General features: G+C 46.0%; 1 protein-coding gene across 1 annotated transcript in view; it reads left to right on the top strand.

Annotated features, from left to right (window-relative positions):
• Positions 1 to 25,173, top strand: part of LOC121293660 (alpha-1,6-mannosylglycoprotein 6-beta-N-acetylglucosaminyltransferase B-like) — a 1,251,241-nt gene that overhangs the window by 35,229 nt on the left and 1,190,839 nt on the right. The window contains exons 5-6 of the mRNA XM_041216828.1: positions 2 to 345; positions 18,791 to 18,919. Coding sequence (XP_041072762.1) covers positions 2 to 345; positions 18,791 to 18,919 — 473 coding nt within the window. The remainder of the gene's footprint in view (position 1; positions 346 to 18,790; positions 18,920 to 25,173) is intronic.

Here is a 25,173-nt window from a genome sequence, read left to right on the forward strand (position 1 = left end):
GAGACAACAGATCTTACAAAAAACAGCAAGAAGGCATGGTCTCTCATACGCAAACTTGGAGGGGATCCCGAGAAAGCTGCCCAACATCCAAATGTGTCTGCTAACCAAGTTGCACACCAGTTGCTCCTAAATGGAAAAATCAACAAGAAACAACCAAGAGCACAACTAGATAGGAAGAAGTACAGCGATGACCCTGGCTTCACTGGACCATTCACCATGGAAGAGCTGAAAACTGGTATATCTAGTCTAAAACACGGGAAAGCAATTGGTCTTGACAACATAGCAACGGAGCATTTTGGACAGCAAGCAAAGAAATGGCTCCTACAATTGTTCAACCACTGTCTGGCAACACACAAGCTACCTAATATTTGGCAGAAGACACATTTAATAGCACTATTAAAGCCCAGAAAAGGATCCCTCAGATCCTAAGAGTTTTCGGCCAATTTAACTGGTTTGTTACACCAATCATCTGTTTGAATGCCTGATACTCAATAGGATAGCACCAACTGTAGATGAGATCATCATTCCAGAGCAAGCAGGTTTCCACCCTGGCAAATCAACAACAAGCCAACTGCTCAACCTCACACAACATATCGAAGATGGTTTTGAGCAAGGGATGATAACAGGTGCTGTTTTTGTAGACCTGTCAGCAGCATACAATACAGTGAACCATAGACATCTCCTCTGCAAGATCCTAGAGATGACAAAAGATGTTCACTTAACAGAGCTGTTAGAAAGCATGCTTCAGAATCGCCGGTTCTATGTTGAATTAGGTGGGAAGCGCAGCAGGTGGCGTATTCAGAAGAATGGTCTTCCTCAGGGAAGCGTGCTTGTACCGCTGCTGTACAACATCTACATGAATGACCAACCTGTAGATGGTGTCACACGCCGTTTCATCTATGCTGATGACTTATGTGTCATTGCCCAAAGCAGCGATTTTAACACCATGGAGAAAACGCTTTCTGAGGCCTTGGAGGGACTAACATCCTACTATGAAGAAAACCACCTTCGCGCAAACCCAGCAAAGATGCAAGTTTGTGCATTCCACCTCAGAAACCATGAAGCCAAACGCCAGCTTAAAGTAACCTGGTTTGGAGCAACACTGACGCATTGCGAGCACCCTATCTACTTAGCAGTCACCCTTGACAGATGCCTCACCTTCAAGAATCACATTGAAAAGACAAAGGCAAAAGTGAGCGCATGAAACAACATCCTGAATAAGCTCACTAACACAAAATGGGGAGCAAGCTCGAAAGCATTGCAAACCAGGACCCTTGCTCTTTGCTATTCCACTGCCGAATACACCTGTCCTGCATGGGAAAGATCTACTCATGCTAAGAAGATGGATGCCATTCTGAATGCAAGCTGCCGACTTATCACAGGTTGTTTAAAACCAACAAACATCAACAGCCTATATATCCTGGCGGGTATCGCTCCCCCTGATATAAGAAGAATGGTAGCCAGCAAGAAAAAGTGACTCTGTCAAACATCAGATGAGAGGCACCCTCTACATGGTCATACACCTACATCCAGCCACCTAAAGTCAAGGAAGAGCTTCATGAACAGTGTTGTTCCATTACAATCAACCCCATCTGAAGCCCACATCGCCTTGTGGAAAGACCGGCTCGCCAGTGTGGAACAACCCCCAACGATGGAAATTCTACCGGATAAAAGCCTTCCCCCAGGAGCTAATTGCAACTGGGCAATCTGGAAGTGCCTTAACAGACTTAGGACTGGTGTAGGTCATTCAAGGGTGTCACTAAGCAAATGGGGATATACAACCTGCCCGACAACTTGTGAATGTGGAACTGAATCACAGACTATGCAACATCTCCTGCAATGCCTATCGCTAGAGGAACCCTGCACTGTTGCAGATCTTGCCGAATTCAACAACAAGGCGCAAAAATATGTCCAGTTCTGGCTGGGCCATGTATAGACTGTCCGTGGACACGATAAGGAGAAGATCTGCATTAATAACAAACGCAGTTTGTACACCCTGGGTCTAGCTAGGCACTGACCATCCTGCATGCACAGGAACTCCAGCTGCCCTTCTTGAGGGTGCTGCTCTTCCCTCTGCGCAGCGAGGCACCTCGGTTGCTCCCTTCTTCTTTGTTTCCGCTCAGGCTCCATGCTCCTGATGTACTCCTCCTGCAGGATGAAAGAGAGAGATGCGTGGGTTAGCTTGGGTGTATTAAGAAACTCTGAAGGTTAAGTCTGAGGACCCCTTAACGCATCCCAGATAGTGCTGGCCACCACTTGGATGGCCAGAGATTAGTGCGTTGCATGGCTGTCCAAAACGCCCCCCACCTTCGCCCTACCCCACCTGACCAATTGGTGGTAGCTTTGCCCACTGGACTGCATGCTGTGCTTTCAGCTCAGGCGCAGGCATTCTCCTAGCCCACACTGCAAGGCTGCACCATTAGCTTGAACCATGGGGGAGACTGGTCCAAAGCTGAATGAAGACATTGCAAGGGGCTGTGAGCACCTCCACCAGTGATTGCTCCATGGCCAGCTTTAGCAATAAGATTATACAACTTGTCCAGTCATCTAATTGTTCTGCAGTCCACTAAAATGCTCGTTAGTTTGCAGTCTGTGCAAAGTTCAGGAGCATTTGGATGCACTTTCATTCCACTGCATTGCTTGAGTGGGCAGATAAACTAGAGGCCCAACTCCAAGAATGTCAATATGGCTGTGCCTGAACTGTCTCAGCTGCAGAGGAATGACCACTTTATACAAGGTTTCCCTAATGCGTGGCCGCTTCCCTTCCCCACCCGGCATGTGCTTGTGCACTAACATCGGTCCGTGCTGCCTTGCCACCCACTCCCCCTCACCCCAACTGCAGTGCTGCCCTTGACCCAGCACCGTACAGTCAGCCAGCTGGGAAAAAGCAACTCTCCTGTGCCCTTGCCTGAAAGAGTGGTGCCTCTTCCTTGAAGTCAAATGGGTGACCCTCACCAGTGCTGTGTAACATTAGTCTTAGGGGAGGTGGTGGCATAGTGGTATTGTCACTAAACTAGCATTCCAGAGACCTAGCATAATGCTCTGGTCCCCAGGTTTGAATCCCACCATGGTAAGTGATGAAATTTGAATTCAATAAAAATTGGAATTAAAAGTCTGGTGATCACCATGAACCCATCTGCCTCACAAATGCCCCTTTAGGGAAGGAAATCTGCTGTCCTTACCTGGTCTACCCTACATATGACTCCAGACCCACAACAATGTGGTTGACTCTTAAATGCCTTCTGGATGGGCAATACATGCTGGCCTAGCCAGTGATGCCCCTTCTTATAAATAAAAAAAACTCACCTCCAAGTTCCCTTAAAATTCAGCTCGCCAGGTGCATGTCTTTTAAATGCTGTTGCGAAACACGTTGGTGTGCAAGCCAACGTATCCAGACAATCCAGCATGATTGTGGCGAGCAGGGCTTACAATTATAAGAGCAAAATACTGCGGATGCTGGAAATCTGGAATATGATCAGAAAATGCTGGAAAAACTCAGCAGGTCTGACAGCATCTGTGGAGAGAGAAGCAGGGTTAACATTTCAAATCTGTATGGCCCTTTTTCAGAGCTAAGGAGTATAAATTTATGAAATTTATACTGTTTAAGCGGCGGTGGGGTGGGGGTGGGTTGGGGGGGGGGGGGGGGGGGGGGTTGGGGGGGGGGGGGGGGGTGGGGGGGTTGGGGGGTGGGGGGGGCGGTGTGTGGAGCAGGTGAAGCTCCAGATGAGAGCTAAGGAGAAAGATTGATAAAAATGTCATGGACAAAAAGACAAAGGGAGTGTTAATGGTAGTGATAAGGGCTAAAGGAGGTGTTGATAGAGGCATTAAGGTAAGAAAGCAGAATGTGTTAATAGCAGAACAAGGATAAGCACTCCGTAAAAGAACAATATGGAACAAGTAATAGATGGCCTTTTTGGGGGTGGGGTGGGGGGAGGGGATGGTTGGGGAATAGGGGGATAAAACAATGAATAAAAATGAAACTAAGTGGATAAAAAAATTAAAACATTTTTTTTTAAAAAGGGGTGAAGATAGAGGAGAGAGCTTCATGGTATGAAATTGTTGAACTCAGTGTTAAGTCCAGAAGGCTGTAAAGTGTCCAATCAGAAGATGAGGTGCTGTTTCTCCAGTTTGCATTGGGCTTCACTGGAACATTGCAGCAGGCCAAGGAAGGACGTGTGGAGGTGCAGCGTGGTGTGTTGAAATGGCAAGTGACAGGAAGATCTGGTTCATACTTGCAGACAGACCAAAGGCGTTCCGCAAAGCGGTCACCCAGTCTGCGTTTGGTCTCTCCAATGTAGAGGAGACCGCATTGGGAGTAGCGAATGCAGTAGACCAAATTGAAGGAGGTGCAAGTGAAATGCTGCTTCACCTGAAAGGAGTTTTTGGGCAGTTGGACAGTGAGAGGGAGGAGATAAAGGGGCAGGTGTTGCACCTTCTGCGATTGCATGGGAAGGTGCCATGGGAAGGGGGTGAGATGTTGGGAGTGATGGAAGAGTGGACCAGAATGTCCCGGGGGAACAGTCTCTATGGAATGCTGAGGGGGGTGGTGAGGGGTAGATATGTTTGGTGGTGGCATCGTGCTGGAGTTGGTGGAAATGGCGGAGGATGATCCTTTGAATGAGGAGGCTGGTGGGGTGAAAAGTGAGAACAAGGGGGACCCTATCATGGTTCTGGGGCAGAAGGAAGGTGTGAGGGCAGAGGCACGGGACATGCATCAGACATGGTTGCGGGCCCTGTCAATTACAGTGGGTGGGAAACCTCGGGTATGGAAGAAGAAAGACATGTCAGAAGCGCTGTTATGGAAAGTAGCATCATCATAATGGATGCGACGGAGGCGAAGGAACTGAGAGAATGGGATGGAGTCCTTACTGGAAGCGGGGTGTGACGAGCTGTAGTCGAGGTAGCTGTGGGATTCGGTAGGCTTGTAATGATTTTGGTGGACAGCCTAACTCCAGAAATGGAGACAGAGAGGTCAAGGAGGGGAAGGGAAGTGTCAGAGATGGACCATGTGAAGGTGATAGAGGGGTGGATATTGGAAGCAAATTTGATAAATCTTTCCAGGTCCAGACGAGAGCATGAAGTGGCACCAAAACAGTCATCGATGTACCGGAGAAAGAGTTGTGGGAGGCGGCCTGAGTAGGACTGGAACAAGGAATGTTCCACATACCCCAGAAAGAGACAGGCATAACTGGGGCCCATGAGAGTACCCATAGCCACACCTTTTATTTGAAGGAAGTGAGACAAGTTAAAGGAGAAATTGTTGGGTGAGAGAACAGGTTTACCCAGACGGGGGGGAAGTGATGGTGGAAGGGGATTGTTCGGGTCTCTGTTCAAGGAAGAAGTAGAGAAGTAGAGGACCTTCAGATCATCCTGGTGGGGGATGGAGATGCAAAGGGATTGGAAGTCCATGGTGAAGAGGAGGCGGTTAGGGCCAGGGAATTGGAAATTGTTGATATGACGTAGGGCATCAGAGGAATCGCGGATGTAGGTGGGAAGAGACTGGACAAGGGGAGAGAGAATGCAATCAAGATAGGAAGAAATGACTTCCATGGGGCAGGAACAGGCTGACACGATGGGTCTAGCAGGACAGTCCTGTTTGTGGATTTTGGGAAGGAGATAGAAATGGGCTGTCCGGGGTTTGAAGACTATGAGGTTGGATGCTGCGGAGGGAAGATTTTCAGAGGAGATGAGGCCAGTGACAGTCCTGGAAACAACGGCTTGATGTTCTGTGGTGGGGTCATGGTCCAGGAGGAGGTAGAAAGAAGTCTGTGAAAGTTGGTACTCAGCCTCTGCAAGGTAGAGGTCAGTATGCCAGACAACAACAGCACCACCCTTGTTGGCAGATTTGATAACAAGGTCAGGGTTGGACCTAAGAGAACAGAATGCAGTAAGTTCAGAAGGAGACAGGTTAGAGTGGATGAGAAGAAGGCAGAGAAATTGAGACGGCTGATGTCACACCGACAGTTCTCAATGAAAAGATTAAGAGCAGGTAAGAGGCAAGAGGAAGGGGTCCAGGTGAAGGGAAAATGCTGGAGGCGGGGGAATGGATCCGTAGAACAGGAGGAGGACTCCTGCCCAAAGAAGTGAGCATGGAGGCGAAGGCAGCAGAAGAAGAGTTCAGCATCGTGCTGAGCCCAAAATTCATTGAGGTGAGGGCGTTAGGGTATGAAACTGAGTCCTTTGCTGAGTACAGAACATTCAGCATCAGAGAGGGGAAGATCAGAGGGTGTGTTGAATACACAGCAAGGGCTGGGCATAGAAGAAGGGATGGGTCAGCGGGACGGGAAGGGGTGGAGGGTCCTGGATGGGCGTTGGTATCAATGAATTGTTGGAGCTTGCGTTCCTTAGCACCTGAAAGGAAGAGAAAAAGTTTCTTGTTAAGGCATCGGATGGGATGAAGAATAAAATGAAACTGGGGACAAGGACAGCTTTGAGATAGGATGAGTTGGTGCTGCTGGATGGTGAGGTTGAGTGTGTTCATATAATGGTGCAAGGCACTGAGTGTGGAACTCAGGATGCAGCAAGAACAGCAGTCCGACAAACTTTGTATGTCCTGGAGATAGCTGTAATCCTGGGTGGATTTGAAACATGAGGGGTGGAACTTCAGTTGGAATCCACGTGGGGTAAGTTGGAGATGGAGACGGTTGCTGAGGAAGGAAATACGGCTGTGAAAGCGGATTTTGGTAAACATCTTGCCAATCACCAGGGGGGAAATGGAAAGCAATGAAAGTGAACAGGGCAAAAGAGACAAATGGAAATCTGTTGGAGAGAACAGCAGTACTTCTTCAAGGCAGGCATTCCTGGAAGAGAAGTGGCAGTGAATTAAACACTAAGATAAAAGCAAAATACTGTGGATGCTGGAAATCTGAAATGAAAACAGAAAATGTGGGAAAAACTCAGCAGGTCTGACAGCATCTGTGGAGAGAGAAACAGGGTTAACATTTTGAGTCTATATGACCCTTCTTCAGAGCTAAAGAGAAATAGAAATGTGATGAAATTTATATTGGTTAAGAGGGGTGAAACAGGTGAAGCTGGGTAGAAAGCCAGCAATAGTTGGGGGCTAGGGCGAGATTGACAAAGATGTCATGGACAAAAAGACAAAGTGATTGTTAATGGTAGCGCTAAGGGCTAAAGGAGGTGCTGATCGTGGCATAAATGTGAGAAAGCAGAATGTGTTAATAGCAAAACACTTTGTGAAAGAACAATGTGGAACAAGTAACAGATGGCTTTTTTGGGGGTGGGTGGGGGAGGGGGCGGTAGTTGGCGAAAAAGGATGAAAAAGAGATAAAAACAGGATCAAACAATGAATAAATGAATAAGAATGAAACTAAGCAGATAAAAAATTAAAATAATTTTTTTTAAAAAGGGGATTAAAAAAGGGGTGAAGATAGAGGAGAGAGTTCATGGTCTGAAGTTGTTGAACTCAATGTTAAGTCCGGAGGACTGTAAAGAGTTTAATCAGAAGATGAGTTGCTGTTCCTCCAGTTTGCATTGCAGCAGGCCAAGGACGGACATGTGGGCATGAGAACAGAGTGATGTGTTGAAATGGCAAGTGACAAGAAGGTCTGGGTCATGCTTGTGGACAGACCGAAAGTGTTCTGCAAAGCGGTCACCCAGTCTGCGTTTGGTCTCCCCAATGCAGGAGCGACCTCATCGGGACCAGCGAATTGGGTGGTGAGGAGGGAGGAGGTAAATGGGCAGGTGTTGCACCTTCTGCGATTGCATGGTAAGGTGCCGTGGGAAGGGGATAAGGTATTGGGAGTGATGGAGGAGTGGACCAGGCTGTCACAGGGGGAACGGTCCATATGGAATAACGACAGAAGGGATGAGGGGAAGATGTGTTTGGTGGTGGCATCATGCTGGAGTTGGCGGAAACGGCAGAGGATGATACTTTGAATGTGGTGGGGTGAAAAGTGAGGACAAGGGGAACCCTATAATGGTTCTGGGGGGAAGGTGTGAGGGCAGAGGCGTGGGAGATGGGTCGAACATGGTTGAGGGCCCTGTCAACCACAGCGACTTATAATTATATGCAGATGTATGAAAACGACGTTCCCGACATGCGGCCGCGGCAAACGTGGGCTGCCATTGACGGGTGGAGCAGACAATCGCAAACGTTTCACGACGGCATGCAACTGATTTTTGGCCTTCTCACCATATTGTCCACTCAAGCTCGCCATGATGCCCAACACCAACAGGGACGGAAAATTCTAGCCCTAGTTTCTCGCTGGCAGAGATCTTAATTTGGAGGGTCACTTAACCCTGGTGAGCTGGCCTTTTAATGAGCATGTATGGCTTGCAAATGCATGCAAATGAGCTTCCTGACACTGTTCATTTGGAAGCTCTACCCAGCTTTAAAGTTCCAAGGCCACAATTGCTAAAAGTCATCCTGCTGTTAGGTAACTGATTTTTGGCCTTCCACCAAATTAAGCTCCCCCACTCGCCAAGCTTCCTGCTGCAGGTGGGCCTGGAAGATTCTGGCCTAGGAATCCCAGAAGGAAAAAACAGTAAAAACTGGGATATAAGAATACTGGTCCGAACTGGTCATGTATACCTTAAAATGGAACACCAGTAAACATTGGGAAATAAAAGGGCTGTTCCAAACTATTTTTTCCTTCCGGGATTCTAGTCCGTGTGGGAAAGGTGCCTACTAAGGCCTGTAGTTTACAATAATTGCTCTTAACTGGCTACCCGCTGTTTCCCAGCAGGCAGCTGATCTGTCCTGGATTGGCCCTGATTGAAAATGGCTCACATTTGGGGCTGTGGCCATTCCAGCTTGGGAGCCGATGGTGCTAAATTGTGAGCCCAGCCGCCCCTGATCCCGACCCCGAGCCATTAAAACATCTTGGCCATGGAATCTGCAGCACAAACTGACCATTCAACCTAACTGGTGCATATCAGCGTTTATGTTTTTATCTAACCTCATTAACATATCCTATATTTTTCCCATGTGCTGATCTAAATAGCATCCATGCTATTTGCTTCAACTACTCCCTGTGGTGGTGCGTTTTGCTTTCTTATCACTATTCTGAAGTTTCTTCTGAATTCCTTAATGGATTTTAGTGACCATCTTATATTTATGCCTTCTGGTTTTGAGCCCCACTACAAGTCATGTTTATTACAATATTGTTTAACTTAGTTTATTAAAAACTGCTTCAATAACTAAGCCTCACACTCTGAATTGAAAGGGTGATCTTACGTTTGTAAGATGCAAATATTTCCACAGAGCAAGGAAGGGTTCTTTATGCATTCTAAATAGCACAGCATGTCAGTGTCCCTGGTGTTTCAAAAGACACAAAAAAACTATGCTCAACACTATTTCACTTCAGAATAAGGGTTGGTTTTTGGCTAGCAAGGCAGGTAGCACGCTGGACCAGCAATGGTAAAAAGCACCCCAAATCACAAGATTTGCATACCGGTGTGGGGGTAGGTGCAGGCTGGAGTCGGAACCCAGAAACAGAGCATAGGCAGTCATGGAAGCAGGCAGGTGCCAAGGCAGGCTGGATAGAAGGTCCATTTTGGTTCTTTGGAACTTGGTTCCAGTTGATTTAGAAGATTTTAGACTATTTAGTCCACCTCTCCCCCCATAACCCCTCATCCCCACCATGCCAATCCATAGTCACTCACTCAGTATCCATAATGGGAAGACCTCAGGAGACATGTAAAAATGAAATAAAACAAACTTCTAAAGATCAAGTAAAGCTCTCAGTATACAGACTTGATAATGAGAAAACTCCCATTCATGAAAACATCAAGACCTTTAAAACTCCTCAAGTGATTAATCTCTTATAAAACAGACAAACATCTATTCATATCCCTAATCCTTTAATAGTCTCTTTAAGCTGTGAATCAAACTGTGAATTCAATACCCCTAGCTGAGTCAACTCTAGCTTCTGAAAATCAGCCAGGCATTCATAATGAATAGCCCTTAGGGAAATGTCAACAAAGAATTTCATTGAAACCAAATGAGCAGATGCTCTACCAGCTGCCCTGTCAATCAAAGCAGTCCAGTAGAGGTTTTATTTAACAATCAATGACAGCTGCAACCAGGTTTTTTTTAACCATGTAAAGAACAGGGTTTCAAAAAAAAACTTCAGATCATGACTGTCAATCAGATTTTATCCACCCTTCAAGAATGTTTATGTCTACTCCATAAATTTGTGATGCCCACACTGCAGGTTAAGGCCCTTACAAAAGCCAAAATGGGGTCTGTTTGAACTCAGCACTAAGTAAAAATGGCTCTGCTGAGTTCGGGTTTCCCTTTACATGAATCATACCCTGCACCCTTTCACCATCAGCAAAAATGGGATCCATCAGAAATGGAGACAGGAATTCTGCTGGCCATTTTCAAAGGTCTGCGGCATCTTCATGGCTCTGTGAAAATCTGGCACTAAGTCTTTCCTTCTTTAAAGCATGCCTCTTTTTAAGACAAAAAGATTATTAAGTGCGCAATGTGTACCACCATTTTACATTCAAAATATAAGGTCATATTTTTGTTTTGTAGACTGTGCAGCTTCCAATTGGAGTTTAAAAAGAAAATGCTGGATATACTCAGCAATTAGGCAGCATCTATGGAGGTCTGTGGCCTTTTATCTGAGCTAAAAAAAATGCTAATGTATAACAGGTTTTACCAGAGTAGAGAATAGAATGGGTTTAGGGGAGGAAAGAAAAAAAGGGAAGAAATGTGACTAGATGGAAGGCAGGAGTGATTAAATGACGAAATGGATTTTGATGCAAAAGGGTGGCAGTAATGGGACAAGTAAAGAAACAAAAGATGCGTCCAAAGTTGTAAATGACAACAGCAGAATCATTCCTAACACAAGCTGTTCAAAGAAATGGGAACAGTACAAAAGACGAGGCTGAAGCATTTGCAACCATCTTCAGTCAGAGGTGCCGACTGGATGATTCAACTCGTCCTCCTTCTGAAGTCTCCAGCATCACTAATGCCAGTTTTCAGCCAATTTGATTTACTCGCATGATATCAAGAAATGGCTGAAGGTACTGGATACTGCAAAGGTTATGTGCCCTGACAATAGTACTGACACTCCAGAACTAGCCAAGCTGTTCCAGTACAGCTACAACACTGGCATTTACCAGACAATGTGATAAATTGCCCATGCATGCCCTTTCCACAAAAAGCAGGACAGGTTAATCCACTCAATTACCATGCCATCAGTCTATTCTCCATCATCAGTGAAGTGATGGAAAGTGTCGTTGACAGTGATATCAAGTGGCATTTACATGTTCAGCCAAGCAGGAGAGGTTGATTGTGAATATAGTTTGCTTGGATCATTGTTCAAGGAAGAGGTGGAGGTTCTATAGGATGTCCAGGTGGAAGATGGGAGTAAAGGGGGACTGGATGACCATTGTGTAAAGAGATAATGAGGGTCAAGAACCTACCAAAGTGGTGAAGAGTATTGCATATGTCATGGATATAAGTGAGAAGATACTGGACAAGGAAGAAAAAAAATCAAGATAAGGAGAAATAAATTCCATGGGTCAAGAACAATCTGAAACTATAGAAGCTTGATTATGGAAGCTTTTTTACATTAGGCCAAGTAAAGACGCATTGGGAAAAAAACATGGAATGTGACAAGCTGCTCAGTTCCTGTTTGTGAGGAGATTTAATACAAAATATCTAAAGAAGCCCTTGATTATTTCTCAGTTAAGTAATTAAATAGTTTTAAATCAATTATCTCTTCTTGACAGACAGTATGGATATATGAAAAACGTTGAATCTTCTGACAGTTGATAGGCAATACAAACTCCCACATATAGAGGCCAACCAGACCTCCCTCCAGTCCTGCCCACTCGCAGTATGGGCTCCTTCAGGATACCACCACTTCTCCACAATCCCCCATACTCTCCCCAATAACGCTCTCCTGTCCCCAATTCCCCCACTCTCCCTGATACCCCCTCACCAATTCCCCATCCTCCTCGTCTCCCAATCCATCCTCTGCTCAATTCAGCCATCCCCTCCTTAATATCCCATTCTCCCCATCCCCCATCGCCCTCTACTTCTTTAATTTATTCATTCATGGGATGTGAATAGACCAGCATTTATTGCCCATCCTCAATTGCCCTTGAGAAGGTGATGGTGTGCTAGCTTCTTGAATCGTTGAAGTCCATGTGTTGTAGGAACACCCACAGTGCTGTTAGGGAGAGAGTTTCAGGATTTTGACCCAGCAACAATGAAAGAAAGGCGATATATTTCCAAGTCAGCATGGTGTGCAACTTGGAGGGGAACTTGCATGTGGTGGTGTTTCCATGCATCTGCTGCCCTTGTCCTCCTATGTAGTAGGTCATATGTTTGATTGTGCTGTCGAAGAAAGCTTATTGAGTTGCTGAAATGCATCTTGTAGCTGATACACACTGCTGCCAGTGTGCATTGGTGGTGAAGGGATTGAATGCTGAAGATGGTAGATGGGCTGTCAATCAAGGGGGCTACTTTGTCCTGGAAGGTGTCAAGCTTCTTGAGTTTGTTGGAGCAGCGCTCATCCAGGCAAGTGGAGAGTATTCCATCACACTCCTGACTTGTGCCTTAAAGATGGTGGACAGCCTTTGGGGTGTCAGGAGGTGAGTTACTCACTGCAGAATTACAAGTCTCCGACCTGTTATTGTAACCACAGTATTGGCTGGTTCAATTCAGTTCCTGGTCAATAGCACCCCCTGGATGTTGATTGTGGGGGTTTCAGCATGGTAATGCAATTGAATGTCAACGGGAGAAGTTTGGACTCTCTCTTGTTGGAGATGGTCATTGCCTGTCACTTGTGTGGCACTAATATAGCTTGTCACTTATCAGCTCAAGCCTGAATATTGTTCTGTTCTTGCTGCATATGGTCACGGATCATTTCAGCATTTGAGGAGTCATGAATGGTGCGGAACATTATGCAATCATCAGCAAACTTCCCCGCTTTTGACCTGACAATAGAGGAAAAATCCTTGATGAAGCAGCTAAAAATGATTGGACCTAGAGGAACTCCTGCAGTGAGGTTCTGGAACTGAGTTGACTGACCTCCAACAACCACAAACGTCTTCCTTTGTGCTCGGTATGACTCCAACCAATGGAGAGTTTTCCCCCTTATTCCCATTGACTCCAGTTGGGCTCCTTGATGCCACACTTGATCAAAGGATGCCTTGTTGTCAAGGGCAGTCACTCTCACCTCACTACTTGTGTTCAGCTGCTTTATCCATGTTTGGACCAAGGTTGTAATGAGGTCTGGAGCTGAGTGGCACCGGTGGAACCCAAACTGAACATCAATCCTATCTACATACCATAGACACTTACCTTCCCCGATCTGTCAATTTCCTTGGCCCTTTAAACTTACCTGCTTTATGGCAGCTAGTGCCATAACAAAGGGGGCGTGGTCTCCTTGAATGTGCTGGAGCTACAATTCACGGGGGCCTGCGAGCATTTCGATGTAGGCCCCAAGCAGCTCCAGCGAACAGAAGTGTCAATGTATTTTCAAGACCAGGTCAGCAGGTATTAATTTCTTCTAATTTCTGAGGGCCAGCACTTTCCGACGCTAGTCAGAGGCTATGGTCCATTAAACTTAGGCCCCATTTGCCTCCTCAGGTGGATGCAAAAGATCTCTTGATACTATTTTGAAGAAGAGCAGGAGAGTTATTCATGATGTCCTAGCTAACATTTATCCTTCAGTCAACCTGTTAAAAAAAACCAAATTATCTGATCATTATGCTGTTTGTGAAAGCTTGCTGTATGCAAATTGGCTACTGTGTTTCCTGCATTACAGTGACTGTACTTCAAAAGTACTTCATTGGCAGGAAAATACTTTGAAAGGTCCGGTGGCCATGATAAGTGCTATATAAATGCAAGTCTTTCCATTTTCTCCCCACTCCCCTGCTGCTCTCCAATGCCTCTCCTCTCCCTGATTCCCCCTCATCTTTCTTAAGTGTACACAGAGCATTTTTCATATTAAAACACTTTAAGTAAATTATATACAACTACCAACTCTAGGTGTCAGGAAGGAAGGAAAATGGAAACAAGTAAACTGGCAGAGTTTAAAGCTGCACAACATAAAAATCAACCCTGTGAGAAAGATTCCCCTACTTGATGCCCAGTTTTACCAGAGAATAGGGGTCTATCAGGATCAACAGCAAAAGTGATACTCTAATGTCAATGTGCATTTTCACCTATTTCTCACATCTGTTGTAATGTTCAGCGTGATACTTGTAGATAATTTCTATTACAAATATCACTTCTTTGAGGTGGGGCAAGGTATCTATAGACCCAGGCCACCAAATAGTTTTCTTTTTATTCATCTGTGGGATGTGGGTGTCGCTGGCCAGGCCAGCATTTATCGTCCATCCCTAATTGCCCTTGAGAAGGTAGTGATGAGCTGTCTTCTTAACCGCTTCAGTCCCTGTGATGCAGGTACACCCACAGTGCTGTTAGGGAGGGAGTTCCAGGATTTTGACTCAATGACAGTAAAGAAACAGTGACATATTTCCAAGTCAAGATAGTGAGTGGTTTGGAGGGGAACTTCCAGGTGGGGGTCCTCCCATGTGTCTGCTACCCTTGTCCTTCTAGATGGTATGGTAATGGGTTTGGAAGGTGCTGCCTAAGGAACCTTGGTGAGTTTCTGCAGTGCCTCTTGTAGATGGTACACACTGTTCGTCGGTGGAGAAGGGAGTGAATGTTTGTGAATGGGATGCAAGCAAGTGGGCTGCTTTGTCCTGGATGGTGTCAAGCTTCTTGAGTGATGTTGGAGCTGCATTCAACCAGGTAAGTGGAGAGTATTCCACCACACTCCTCACTTGTGCGTTGTAGATGGTGGCCTGGCTTTGGGGAGTCAGGAGGTGCGTTGTGTGCATAGAATTCCCAGCCTCTGACCTGCTTTTGTAGCCACAGTAATTATATGGCTAGTCCTGTCAGTTCCTGGTCAATGGTAAATCCCAGGATGTTGATAGTGGGGGATTCAGCGATGGTAATGTCATTGAATGTCAAGGGGTGATGGTTAGGTTCTCTCTTTTTGGAAGTTGTCATTGCCTGGCACTTGTGTGATGCAAATGTTATTTGCCACTTGTCAGCCCAAGCCTGGATATTGTCCAGGTCTTGTTGCATTTGAACATGGACTGCATCAGTATCTGAGGAGTCGAACGGTGCTGAACATTATGCAATCATCAGTGAACATCCCCACTTCTGACCTTATGATGGAAGGAAGGTCATTGATGAAGCAGCTGATGATGGTTGCCCTAGGACACTAGCCTGATGAACTCCTGCAGTGAGTCCTGGAACTGAGATGATTGACCTCCAACAACCAGAACCATCTTCCTTTGTGCTAGGTATGACTCTAACCAGTGGAGAATTTTCCCCCTTATTCTCATTGACTCCAGTTTTGCTAGGGATCCTTCATGCCACAGTCGGTCAGATTTGGCCTTGATGTTAAGGGTAATCATTCTCAACTCACCTCTGGAGTTCAGCTTTTTTGTTCATGCTTGAACCAAAATTGTAATGAGGTCAGAAGCTGAGTGACCCTGGCAGAACCCAACTGAGCATCAGTTAGCAGGTTATTGTGAAGCAAGTGCCACTTGACAGCACTGTTGATGACCCCTTCCATCACTTTACTTATGATCGAGAGTAAACTGTTGGGGCAGTGATTGGCCGGGTTGGCTTTGTCCTGCTTTTTGTGTACAGGACATACCTGGGCAATTTTCCACCTTGTTGGGTAGATGCCAGTGCCGTAGCTGTACTGGAACAGCTTGGTTAGGGACACAGTAAGTTCTGGAGCACAAGTCTTCAGTACTATTGCTGGAATATTGTTAGGGCTCATAGCCTTTGCAGTATCCTGTGCCTTCAGCCGTTTCTTGATATCACATGGATTGAATCGCATTGGCTGAAGACTGACATCTGCGATGCTGGGGACCTCAGGAGGAGGTAGGAGGAGGAAGATGCAATTCCAGGCAGTGATACAATTTTTTGCACACCTTATACAGCAACAGAAATGGTAAGACAGGGTTGAATTGACTTCTCCCTCCAAACATAATGAAGCTTCTGTGGGGTTAATGCTGAAAAATCATCAGGTTGGAAAAAGACATCTTAATTTGATGGTTCAAAAAATGAGAAGAATTACCAACAAAAATAGGGATGAAAACATCTATATAAATATGTGTAGTAAACATGTTTCTTTTCTATGACTTTTGGTGCTGAAAGTTCACACAATTGAAATAAGAGAGCAAATTTAGTGTAGCATGAAATGGTGGAATTCAGCAGCAAGTGGAAAAAAACCATTTCCCCAGTTAAAGGAAAATGACAAAAAAATGAATACTTGCATTTACACAGAGCCTTTCGTAACTTCAGGATGTCCCAAAGTGCTTTACAGCCAATGAAGTACTTAGTGCAGTCACTGTTGTAGTGTAGCAAACATGGCAGCCAATTTGCACACAACAATGTCCCACAAACCACAATGAAAAAAATGTCCAGATCATCTATTTTTGATGTTGGTTGAGGGATAAATATTGGGCAGGACACTGGGAAACTCCTCTTCTCTAACTGGTGCTGTAGGATCTTTTACATCCACTTGCGTGAGCAGTTGGACTGAATCATCTTACCTTGACCACTGGCTGTGCACACATCATTGAATACCTTTACAGGAAAATATTAGCGGAGACTTGGGTACAAATTATTAACCCTTCCCATCCACCATCAACTTCATAAGAGTAGCTAGAACAAGAAAACAACATCTTACAAGGAAATATATGACTTATTAATCTATTTGGATCAACAGCAAAAGTGTACAGTGCTATTGGTGCAGTAGTATTACAGTAAATTTTAATTAAAAAGTAAATATTTTGAAATTTTTGTGAAAGTATAAAGTTATTTAACTTTCGGAATGAAAATGCATGTATTTAATGGAACTCACACTGAACTTCAGACTGTTTTGGTAAGCACAATGAAAACATTACAAATCACAATCTTATAAATGTGATGTTAGAAACAAAAATAGGTACAGGAGTGGGTCATTTGGCCCTTCGAGCCTGGTCCACCATTCAATATGATCATGGCTGATCCTCTATCTCAACACCGTACTCCCACTCTCTCCCCAGACCCCTTGATGCCTTTAGAGTCTAGAAATCTATTTCCTTCTTAAATATATTCAGTGACTTGGCCTCCACAGCCTTCTGTGGTAGAGAATTCCACAGGTTCACCACCCTCTGAGTGAAGAAGTTTCTCCTCATCTCAGTCCTAAATGGCCTACCCAATACCCTGAGATTGTGACCCCTTTTTCTCGATCCCCAGCCAGAGGAAACATCATCCCTGCATCCAGTCTGTCCAGCCCCATCAGAATTTTATATGTTTCAATGAGATCCCCCTTATTCTTCTAAACTCCAGTGAATACAGGCCTAGTCAATCCAATCTCTCCTCACACGACAATCCTACCGTCCCAAGAATCAATCTGGTGAACCTTCGCTGCACTCCCTCTATGGCAAATATATCCTTTCTTAGGTAAGGAAACCAAAACTGCACACAATACTCCAGGTGGGGTCTCACCAATGCCCTGCACAGCTGCAGTAAGACAGCCTTGCTCCTGTGCTCAAGTCCTCCAGCAATGAAGGCCAACATACCATTTGCATATTGTTACATGCAAATAGTTTGACATATAGCCCAACCTTGTGCTACATAGCAGTGTATTTTTCCAAACTACATGTTAAAAGTCTATAAAAGTCAGCAATTTCACTCTAAATATTACTGGTAAAGCATAACATCAGCATCTAGTTAATTTAACGTGAGATGCACAAAAGATTGCTTGGCTTTGTTTGATGCAAATTAGTTAGATGCAAAAATCCTGAAATGGATTTTTAACAATCTTGTGAGTAAATCTTGGCAGTTGTCATTGAAAGTTTTCCTTCCTCCATAATGCATAAGGGAAAATTCCACTCACAAGACTCCTCCAGTATCAAGTTTCTGATATTTAGTTTTTTTTATCATTTCATCTAAGTATTCAGTAAAACAAAGTTTCAAAGGTCACGTTTTCCCACTTATTGTTGAGACATAATTGTCATAACAGTCTTTTGTCACCAGATGCTGCTATTATAAGGATGCTAAGGAAAGCTGAGAATTTTTTTAAAAAGGTTTCTCAGCAGAAAACAGAAAAAACTATTTTAAAGGCAAAATACTGCTCTAAAGAAGAGTCATACGGACTCAAAACATTAACTCTTTCTCTCCACAGATGCTATCAGACTCGCTGAGTTTTTCCAGCATCTTTTGTTTTTGTTTCAAAAAACTATTTTGTTTGGCCAACAACCAAAAATTGGATTTATGTAGCACCGTTAATTAAATAGTATCAACTGAAGGCACTTCACAGGAGAGTTATTAGACAAAATTTGACATCAAGCCACATAATGGGATATTTGGATATGTAAACAAAAAGACGTAGGGCTGAATTGGGGGCAACCTGCAGGGGAGGCAGCTAGAAACATACTCAGAACTCCAACACGTGTCTTATTGATGGTGATGAGATGGTGCAAGGGGAGCCTCAAGGTGTCTTGGCCAAGAGCCATCTGCTGGCCTTGGCGCCGCACCAAGTTGTGCCTCCTTGCCATGGGCGCTAAGACCCGTGTGTTATTCAAAGTGATGGACGCCGAATGTGTCCAAGGTGACTGTTGGGGGAGGGGGTTGGGAGCAGCCGTACTAACTCCTGGGGACTGATCACCAGTAGTGTGGACAGGAACCACTAGAGGCCTCAGATGGGCCACTGTGGTTGGAGTGTGGCGTGCGTGTGCAGAGTACATGAGCGATCAACCCCAATAAATGCTCTTCTCTGTTCTGCAGGCAAAAACAGAGCACAATATGAGGGAGCGCCAGCGGATTGGTGGTGGCCATGCCGTGCTCCTGCGCCTCACCACCTACAAGGGGCAGGCCATGGAGCTGGGGAGGAGGCAGGCGACCAGGGCGGCCAGTGTTAGCGAGGCTGGGGTGTAGTGGCCAGGTATCTGAGGACCACAGTCCCATCCACTCTGTCTCCCCACCATCCAACCACTGATGGTTGCTGCAATCGTTAATGCAGCAACACTGCTCATTCACAGACTGATACAGTCAGACGTGTGGGTCATACACAAAGGTCCTGTTGAGGATGCTCGTCTTTAGCACCTTCCAAAGTCACTTTATCTTACTTGTGACCACTTTCCCCATGGCCTAACATGCCATGGCATCCCTGCTGCACATCCAGACTTATTACATCCACCACCCTTTCAGCCAGTGCCTCCCACATTATTCTGTCCAAAAGGTCCTCAGCACCTCACCTGTCAACCTCATGGCACTCAACTTAAATAAATACCACCACGTTAGTCATCCCTGCGCCAAGGGGAAATGTTGCCTTCTGTCCACCCGTTCTATGCCCCTCATAACGGTATGAAGGTCAATAATGTGACCTGTCAATCTCCTGTGCTCCACGGCAAATGTCGCAAGTGTTTGCAATGTTTCCTCATCACTACAACTCTCCAGGCCAGCATGTATCCAGGTCAGGAACCTCTGCATTCTCCCCACTCCAATGCCATCCCTTCCATGAAGCGCAGGTCACAACTGGACGCAGAAGTGTAGATGTGGCCTCGACAGCGTTTTCTGCACTTGCAACATGACCTCCCTTTTCCTACATTCTATTCCTCGGCTAATAAAGGCAAGTCTGGCTTCGACCTTGTTAAATGCCTTATGTTCCTGTTCTGCTACCTTAACAAGTCTGCCCAGCAAGGTCCCTGTAATCATCGTGACTTCCCACGGTCCTCCCATTATTCATGTATTCCCATACCTTGCTTGTCTTGCCCAAGTGCTTAACCGAACACTTATCCACATAACATTCCATGTGGCATTGCTTGGGCCAGCTGACCAGCCTGTCTGTATACGCGTGTAATGTTTGACTATTTACCACCCCACCAATGTTCGTTTCCTTAGGTTCTTGAAGGGTGAGCGACTTATGAGGCTGGGGGGGAAAGGGATGAAAGGTGTTACTGACGGAACGCTAACTGATACACTGTCCTTGTTTTCATTTCAGCATCACCACCGCATGGCTGCCCCCAACACGTCCAGAGCACCCCTCCACACCTGAGGGCCAAGACTTGCAACTTGCAGCACATCAGTTCAGCGAGCCAGGCACCAGCGCAGCGACAAACACTGCGGTGGGGATTATGACATCGGCTAGTGTCCAGGGGCACAGTGGAGAGGGCACTTCACAATCGCTGGAGGAGATGGCATGGACAGAGAGTGCTGATTGTGCCAGCAGCAGAGGGACTGCAGGGGACCAGGCACATGCTGAGTCTGGCAGTGATGATGTGCCTCTGGAGTTGTCACCAATGTAGCAGCTGCAGGATAAGTGGCAGGATGCGCGGGAGCATCTGGCAGGGTTGCATGAGGCTAAGCTTCATTGGCTCTGTAGTGGAGGAGTCCAGGCAGAGTGTCAGTGAAGGCATGAACCTCAGGACAGAGCTTCAGACTTCCTCCACTGAGAGATTGGCGACTGTCATGGGGAGGGGCTTCAATCGGATTGAGAATCTTCTGATTGGGTTACGCTCTGACCTGCAAGCCCTCACAGCAGTGATGGCCACAGGTGGTCATTCCCAATGTGGGAGATGTTCTGGACACCAATTCCCGGCGCTCGGTGCCCATCCATCTGCGGTGAGCAGGGAGGTCCAATGTGACCTCACGTTGGCGCAGCAGCTGCCTGTCGTTGCTGCGAGCTCCTCTCAGGGCGCTCTGGATGAGGGCAGCAGCTCCTCCGCCCCTCTGCCAGTGACGGTTGCATCCGTTGAGGCTGCGACAACTGGGGAGATGCCAGTTCTGGAACTGGCAACTCTCTCCCAGGCGGGGCCATCACAGACTCCACGGGCCAGAGGACACCCACCAAGGTCATCGAGGCCAACAGGACAGCAGAGTCAGCAGGCTGTCTCACAAGCCACTCCGAGCGATGGGGCGGCACCAAGACGTAGCTTCCGCAAACGAAAGCATAAGGCACATTAGGCATTCCACGGGTAGGTCACTGGTGATTTTGTGTTGACCCTAGATTAGGGAAAAGATAATTATGTACGTCTGAGCTATGTTTGTGTTTTATTTTGGACGGAATAAAGTCCACTTTTCTGACCATGCCTGAGGGTGTTTCCTTTGTGCTGCATTTGTATGTTTCACAGATATCTCATGAGTGTTTGAGTGGACATTGATGTTTCTGTACTAAACCCTTAGTTGCAGCTGATGAGATGGAAGATGTAGCACTTAAGTGCCACATGTGGAGGCGCCAGGCAATGCTGGTCCTGCTGATCCATGTGTGTGAAGCTAGCTGAAGTCTCATTGGATTAAAGTGTCCCGGGTGTCCCTACCTCCTTGGTGTAGTAGCGGGTTACCCTGTGCTTCCTCATCCTCTGAGCCATTGCTGGATTCATGTGCAGCCTCATCCAGTGTCTCAAGGTCTTCATCATCAACTGCATCCCCCCTTTCCAGTGCAAGATTGTGCAGAGTGCAGCATGCTACCAGTATCAGAGAGACGCATTCTGGGGGGTACTGGAGTGCGCCCCCTGAGCGATCCAGGCAACGGAAGTGCATCTTGAGCAGACCAATGACTCTCTCTGCTACAGCCCTTGTGGTGCCCTGGCTCCTATTGTAGCGCTGCTCAGCTTCTGTTCTTGGACAGCGTACTGGCCTCATGAGCCACCTTCTGAGGGGATAGCCCTTGTCACCCAGCAGCCAACCATCAAGCCAAGCGGAGCACTGAAGAGCCCTGGCACCTGGGAGTGTCTGAGGATGTAGGTGTCATAGGAGCTGCCTGGGTACCTTGCACAGACTTGCAGAATCAGCATCCTGTGATCACACATTATCTGCACGTTCATGGAGTGGAAGCCCTTCCTGTTGAGGAAGGCACCAGGCTCACCTGCTGGTGCCTTGATGGCCACATGTGTACAGTCTATTGTACCCTGGACACGGGGGAAGCCAGCAATGGCTACAAAACCTCTGGCTCACTGTATCTGACTTGCCTGTTTGCAGCAGAAGTGGTGAAGGTCAATGCCCATCTGAACAGAGTGTCTGTAACCTGCTTGACACAAGTGTGGGCAGCTGATTGGAAGACACTGCAAAGATCACCCACCGAGCCCTGGAAGGAGCCAGATGCATAGAAGTTGAGGGTAACTGTGACCTTCAGAGCCGCTGGCATGGGGTGTCCACCCACACATTTAGGGGAGATCTCAGGTCCAATCATCTGACAGATATAGTTGACTGTCTCCCTTGAGAGACAGAGCCTCCTTCGGCACTGCACCTCAGTCATATTGAGGTAGCTGCTTCGCTGCCTGTAAACCCTGACAGCAGGATAGTGGCATCTTCTGCGGCGCCTTCCACCTTAGACAACCTCTTGGCTCTGCACTCTGCGCCTGGCCTCCCAAAGGTGGCTCCCCTGGAGTCTGATTGTCCATTCCTGGCCTCCTCCTTATTCTATCCCTCCCTTCCTCCTCAGAGGAGCTGCCTCCAGTGGAGATGTCAGAACCCATACCCAGGCTAAATGGAGGCCTCCGGAAAGCTGCAGGCCCGATAAAGATTCCTGTCTGCAGACTGTGAGCTGAAGCTTCAAAGTACAGAGGAAGCTATTGGAAATTGATCTGAGCTGCTAACAATCACACAGGCAAGTTTAAAACACTTTCTGCATTAAATACTTCAGAAAAAACATAAACAACCCCTCTGAGCCCACATATCCCGCCCGTGGATGAGGTTTGTTAAAAAATCAGTCACCCACCTGCCCGTTGGGCCCGTGCGCCAAGCCGAAGATCACACGGGCTCCTCAAAATCAGCTTCAATTGCCGAGTTAAGGGCCTTAACAAGGCCTTTAGTTAATGGCGGGCACGTGTTGTGCTTCATAGCGCGCCCGCCCACCTAAATATTGCGATGCCGCACGCTGACGTCGGGACGCTCGCGTGACGTCAGCGAGCAACATCTTAAGCGGTGATGTGTGGGCTCCGCCACCCGCATGTCAGCCAGAAAATTCAGCCCATAGGCATTAAGAAGCAATGTAAAGGAGAAGAAAGAGGTAATGAGGCAGCAAGGTTTAGATAGGGAATTCCAGAGCTTAAGCTGCTGAAGGCACGGCCACTGATGGAGCAATGAAAATTGGGGATGAGGAATGGGCTAGAATTGGAAGAGCTCGCTGGGAAGTTTGCAGAGATACAGAGGGACTGAGACCTTAAAAGGAATTAAATACTGAAATTAGAATTTTAAAATTGAGGCATTGCCAGACTAGGAGTGATCAGCAAGCACTGGGGTGATGGGCGATATGGGCAGTAGAGTTTCAGATGAGGTCAAGCTAGCAAAGGGCAGAATGAGGGAGATTGCTGGGAGACATTCGAATAGTCAAGTCTGGGAGTAACAAAAGCATGGATGAGAGTTTCAGTATTAGAGGAGCTGAATTTGTTAGATGGCCATTACAAAAGTTGATTGCCCTGAGCTCCTGTAACATAAAACCATTCTATATTGGAGCAGCAGATCTGGATATATTCAGCTACAAGCCACCTAATGCCACTCATGTAACAAAAATGAGCTATTGTTTTTACCATACCAACCACAGATGTTAATACAAAATTTTAAGATCCCCAGATAGAAATCAACTACTGTCAATGGAACTGAAATTCTAAATTGTATACGTTGCATATCAAGACCTTTTCTGTTTATTAAATATGTTTCTCTGGAACCCAAGATTTGTCTCAAATTTATAATTATGGACAGCTTCAGTCTGCAGTTGCAAAATTGAACTAATTGCATGAAATGTTGTGTGCAGGATGCAAGCACTGTCACTAAACATCTCACAGTGGAATCCCACAAAATGTCTCCGATTAATCATAATGGGTATTAATCCTGCAAAGCACAGCAAAATCGTGATTGACAGAGGAAAGGCAGTAAGCAGAGGCTGAATGGTTTTGCATAGGGAAGAAGGAAAAAACAGGTAAGTCAGTCCAGATCACTGTCATTTACTTCATAGCAACTGGTTCAGATTCGAAGGACCAATTGCAAATTGCATGCTTATTTTGCTACTTTGCTGACGGGAAAGAACACTTTTAGAAAGGGGTGAACTGCATGTCATTTTAAAATAGAGAAAAGGGTGGAACACCTTAAAATTATTTTTGTACATAACATTTTTTAAAAGTAGGATTTGATGGCAGCTTTGTGTTTGAGTTAAAATGGTCTGTTTTGAGCCCAAATCATTGTTGATGCAATCACTAAATTGTCAGTTTAAGTAGTGGCGGAGGGGGTGGGGGGGGGTGGGGCGATGGGTTTAATGATGATTATTCCCCACTTAGCAACAATGATGACAAAGATTATATGAAAATAACTTGAAAACCAGGAGATAATTCAAAAGAATGCACTGCTCCCACTTTTCCACCCTTTAAAAATTAAACTGAAATTCAAGATCAATTAAAGCACAATTTATTATCTAAATCTAATGGTAGTAATTATAGTTTTGACAAACATAGGACTGCAGCTTTAAGAATAATCCTGTGTTGTAAGATCACATGATCTATGTAAACCAAACTGTTTGCAGCGCGAGGGAGTTCTTCTTTAGTTACATGTGTAGCTACTCCTGCTGCTGTCTTGTAAATAAAGTTCAATGTTTCCACCAAGAAAAGTTGCCTGGGAAATCAACTCTGTAACAAACTGGCGACGAGGATAAATCAGATCCGGTGCTGTCACTCACCCAGTGATTGTGAGTATCTAAGATAATTAAAAAGAAAGGAAGATATACTCATCTGAGATGCCACAGTTTGGCAGAATGGATCACCTTGAGCCAGATATAGGTGACTAGTCTCAATATATAGAAGTCTTGGGCTCTACTTTCAAGCCAAAGAAATCACAGGGAAGGAAAAGAGGAGAGCAATTTTCCTAAGTATTTGTGGCAGCAAGTCCTACAGTTTAATTCGAAGCTTGATGGCCCCCAGTGCTCCGATTCAAAGACATTCAGTGAATTAGTAGACCTCATTAATGGGCGTTTTCAACCCAAACCCTCAGTCACAATGCAGAAATTCAGGTTAAATTTGAGGAATAGAGCCCTGGGGGAGACCATTGCTACCTGCATGGTGAAATTAAAACAACTAATGGAATATACTGACCTCGGTGAAGCCCTGGATGATATGCCGAGGGATGGTTTGGTCTGTCACATGCAAGATGATGCTATTCAGTGAAGATTGCTGGCTGAAATG

The sequence above is a fragment of the Carcharodon carcharias genome, chromosome 22 (genome assembly GCF_017639515.1).
Source record: "Carcharodon carcharias isolate sCarCar2 chromosome 22, sCarCar2.pri, whole genome shotgun sequence".
NCBI classification, from domain to species: Eukaryota; Metazoa; Chordata; class Chondrichthyes; order Lamniformes; family Lamnidae; genus Carcharodon; species Carcharodon carcharias.